The 4,932-nt window shown below is 39.9% G+C and overlaps 1 protein-coding gene across 1 annotated transcript in view; it reads right to left on the bottom strand.

The window, feature by feature from the left end:
• Positions 1 to 2,606, bottom strand: part of LOC118324048 (serine/threonine-protein kinase 17A-like) — a gene marked incomplete at its 3' end in the record, with an annotated part of 18,508 nt that extends 15,902 nt beyond the window's left edge. The window contains 1 exon segment of the mRNA XM_035656168.1: positions 2,187 to 2,606. Within this exon segment, the coding sequence (XP_035512061.1) occupies positions 2,187 to 2,368 (182 nt within the window).
• Between the last annotated feature and the right edge of the window lie 2,326 nt (positions 2,607 to 4,932).

Raw genomic sequence — 4,932 nt, 5'->3', positions numbered from 1 at the left:
CATAATAAATATTCTTGCTAATCTAGTATATATCCAGGCATATCGCAAACAAATCCACATACTATACAGCTGAACCGCACTGCACACACAATTTGACGCCATAATTAATTAGCATGAACAGTACGTTACAGTGTGATTTTGAACACAGCTGACAGTCCTACTGGCCCGTGCCCTCGCTCCCCCCACTACACTGGACAGCAAACAACGCTCGATGAAGACAAAATTCAGTCTGACTCTAAAGTGAGTCATGTGGCTTAGAAATTGGGTCAGAAACAGGCTCAAATCATACAGTGATGCACAGCTTGACAGGATGGGTCACAATGTCTTACAACATTAGTCTGGTGCCCATATGAACACTGCTCATTCCTCCTGTTTATGGCTGTTACAGGAGCCCTTCCTAATGCACCTCTAATGCAAGTCATGAGGTCATGATCAAAATCCAGTCCTCGTTTTGTGCAAAATGCCAAGTTTATCTGAAGCTAGTATGAGGAGCATTCTGCAGGAATCTTCTACTTAAAAGCCACCTGACTATTGTTGTGAACCTATCCTTTAAAAGTTCTAAATGTTTACACTTCTACCAATATGGTCCCACTGCAAATGCAAGTATTTGAAACTCATATGCAACATTTTAAATGTGTGCATTAAACCAAATGATAGAACACATAGATTTAAAGTATATGGAATGAAAGTCTGGAAACATCCCATGATAAATAAAAGTCGATTTTTATGATATACTGTAAAAGAGAGAGAGAGAGATCCTAACTATCTCCACGGTTACGAGCACAACACAATAACACAACGCATGTAACACCTTTGTGTGTACATGAACTTGACCACATGAACCACTGTCAGCTGATCTGCTGAGCACAATGCTGCCGATCAGAGTCGTAGATGCAGATTAATGTAACCTTTCATGTTGTTCTCTGGACACTAATCTCAGTCACAATGTCAGGTCATGCGATGCAAAGCCACACACACACACACACACACACACAGCCTTTGTTGTGGCCCTCCAGGACTCAATATAGCTAGAGAGAGATTGTCGGCTGAAATAAGTGATTGAGCCGAGTCTAAACTCAGCTCTTATCTCAAAGCGTGTAGCTGGGTCAACACACTCAGGCACAATGTCAAGAAGCTGACTGGGAACCACTTCACACTCACAATGTGACTCCAGTCATTCACTGGGTGATTAGTCGTGGTAAAAGCATATTCCAATCAAAAAGGGATTGTGTCTTTGTTGAAGGCTCTATCCCCGGGCATTTCCTCTAATAATTAACCCTGAAGACATCCTGTGAAACATTAGCTGTTCAACGGGCACGCAGCTGGATTTGCCTTTCCAAGAGCCAGAGAGAAACTGACTAATATGTCTTTTGATGACAATACTTTCATTCACCTTCTAATGTCTAAGTTGTATTCGCTCACACCGACACGCCTGGAAAAGGTGATAATATGCCTATTCCAGAATGAGTATTAACATGAGGAGTAAAAGCGACATGCTATTGATGCTGATATTACTTTTTAAAGTCAGTATCGATGTATTGTGGGTGGTAGCAGTAGATAGTCACTTTAAGTCAAAGCAGTCACCGTGAATGAGCTGCTGAGTAAACAACAACAACGTAATCAGATTACAGATATATTTTGTATTTTGTAAATGTGAATTATTAGCAGGATTATAATTTTAAAATACATACATTTCTTTAAAAATACACTGAGCAGAGGTCACATTTCTGATGCTAAACAGCTTGGTTTCCATTTAGCTTTCTACGTCTAGGTCTTAATGTCATTATGAGTCAGACAATGTTAGAACATTCCTGTACAGCTCTTCACTCATTCATATCAGCATCCGGCCACTCTGTTTATATTAGTAAATATTGCCTTCTTTTATTGTCTCTATTTTATCTTTAATTATATGTTTCTATGTTTAACTGTTATGTTTCAACTTACCAAGGCAAGTTCCTTGTATGTTAACACCTATACTGTCATTACTAAGTATAGTACTTCATTTTCTCTTGTCTTTATTTGCATATTTATTTGAGGTTGTCCAAAAGTAACGGAAGGTAATGAAGTTACATTACTTTAATAATGTAACGGATAATACTGGATTAGACTATATTTTGAAGGTAACCCCCCCAGCCCTGGGCATGTAACAATTCTGGCGACAATAGTTGGATTTTAGTTGGTCTTACCTTCCCAGCTCTTTGCCGGGGATGATGGTGTAGTGGTCGGTGAACGGTTCGTTGTTGACCGTGGTTTTAATTGCGGACAACAAGCCGCTGCCGCCGCGGCCCGGGCTCGGTTCGGCTGCCGGGCTGCTGTGCTGGAAGCGGGTCCGGCTTCTCTCCCCGGCGCCGGGACATTCGGGGATCATGGCGTCGCTTTATCGGAGCGGTCAGTTAGCGAAAGAGTCCTGAAAACTTCTACAAACAGCAGCACGCTGATATATAACAACAGAGCTGAGAGACAACTTCAAAAGGACATTCGTGGGACGGAAAGATATCAGTGTTCGGCATCCGGGTAGTTTAATATTGACTCAAATAACGCGACTGACAAGCTCATTTTGAAGGTATCAGTCGGTGCTGGGTTGTTCGGTTGTGAGCGGTCGGAACTTGCTCCTCACTGACAAACCCAACTGCTGCTGAGCTTTCGGTTACCATGGGAGCCAGTGTTGATTGACAGGCGGACTGGCCAATTACATGGAGCGATAGTGGAGCGTTGCACTTGGTGCGAGTTCGAAATTATGGAGTCCCAAAATGTCCTAGATTAAATAAATTCAACGATGAAATAGTATAAAGAAAAGTCACATGAATAAATTGTATAAAACTGCAATAAACAATTTTTTTAATATATAATTTTAAAACAGTAACTAAACCCCAGAAACCTCTGTTAATGGGTATTTACTATTGTTGTTGATTAATTCAAGTTCAAATCTGGAAATTTTAGTGCAAAGTATTTGAATTCTACATACTTTGATATAAAAATGCATAGCAACTCCCCTCTATTGGTTGAAACCCAGCTATTACAACTGAATTTGGCCTGCCCTGCTCTATAAAACGTAAGTCTTGAGTCTTTAGACTGTGGCCTGCTACGTAGCCATAGTCTGACACTCTACAACAGACGCTAGCTTAACGGTCGTGCCTAGCCTAACAGACTAGCCTAGCATATACCATATCTAAGTACAGGAAAAGAGAAAGTTGACTGAGGCTTGCAGGGGACGGGAGTCAGAGAGGTTACAAATCTGTTACAGATATAATAGATCAGTGGTTTTCAAACTGAGGTCCCGGGACCAACAGGGGTCCTTGAGCGGATTGTAAGTGATCCCCCCAAAGAAAGAGGAATACCATATTTTAACTTATCACATTTTTGGGAAGTCAAAACTACAAGGGCAGAAAGAGTTTATGTTTGACATTTTTATTGTTTGTAATTTATAGTGATCCCAGTTTGATCACTTATTTTTATTTTTTTATTTTTTACAAAATTCTCTCAAAGTGGGGCTCTGTGGCCTAATGTGCATCTACTGTGGAGGTCCTTGACCTTGAGTTTGGGAACCCCTGTATAGATTACTGGTTTCCATTTAATTTCTCCACAAAATGCAATTAATCTTCTCTGTACTAAATGTCCCACTGTATTTGTAGAAATAAGGCCCCAACGTAATTTCATACAGGATGCTGATGTTGGAATGGTGAAATGATAAAGCTGTTGAAAGAAGATTGTCCAACCATTGTTGAACACATAGAGAAAGACACACAACCACATTTATTATTTTATTTTATAGTATGCCTTATACTATATCTAAGTCAAGTTCTAGCTATCTATAAATTTAGCAATATATATTTCCACTCAATAGCATACTAACCTGATGTTAGCAGAGATATCTCTTTCAACATTTTAAACATTTGTTTTTAAGCACTTTAATTAAGTCATGTTTTGGGATTTCTATCTGGTTGTTATGATTGTTGTTGTTCATTATGTAACATAAAATTGGCAATTTCTCTTTTCTACTCTAATGCCTTTGGTGTGTTTTTTGGAGTTATTATGTCATTTTCTAAATCAAGGGGAAGGCCCTTAATAATTACAGTCATTATTTTTGACTTAAGATTAAATCAATAAATTCATCAATTTATATTTTCACTGTTTTCCATGTCCTTGGTCCTACATATTAATGTTTCAATTGGGCTATACCATTATCTTTGCCTGTATTAGCTATTAATGGTAAACCAAAGAGTATAAATTCAATATTGTTATAATATCTGAGAAATTGCATGGAGAGTTTTGTTCAGTGAGGGGGAAGGGGAAACAATTTACCTTTCCACCTTAGTAATTCCCTCACTGTCTCTAAGGGCCCTCTGTCCATTATTGGTTATTAATGGTCTCATTCTTTATTCATTTCATATTTGGTTGTAAAAGAATTGTTACCAACATTTGCTTGCACACCGCAACTTCCTCATTACGTCATCACAACAAACGACACGTGCACCTATCTAATCTCCGCCCCCTTCCTCGGTCCTCACAACCCATCACGAAGCAACGTCACCTGAAACTGGCTTTGCTCAACACCCGCTCACTCAACAATAAAAGCCTCATTTTAAATGAATTCATAACTGACAACCTTGATTTCCTCTGTATCACTGAAACCTGGCACAAATCTCTGAAATGTTTCTCACTCAACCAGACCACACCACAGGATATACATACATGGACAAACCCCGACCTGAGGGGCAACCTGAGGTGGTTTTGCTGCAGTGTACAGAAAGGACATTAAAACATCCACAATTTCCATCCCTGCTGCTCAGTCCTTTGAACACATCACTCTCAAACTCTCTGGTCCCACTCCTCTGGTCACTCTGGTCCCCCCCCTGCCATCTCACCTTGTTCTGCTCCCGGGAGATTTCAACGACCATCGACACTAACTGCAAATCTGCCACTGAATTCCTG

Source organism: Morone saxatilis, unplaced genomic scaffold (genome assembly GCF_004916995.1).
Source record: "Morone saxatilis isolate NCDOM2014 unplaced genomic scaffold, NCSU_SB_2.0 Contig0, whole genome shotgun sequence".
NCBI classification, from domain to species: Eukaryota; Metazoa; Chordata; class Actinopteri; family Moronidae; genus Morone; species Morone saxatilis.
Note: the sequence above shows the minus strand (reverse complement) of the source record. Positions and strands in the feature narration are given on the sequence as shown.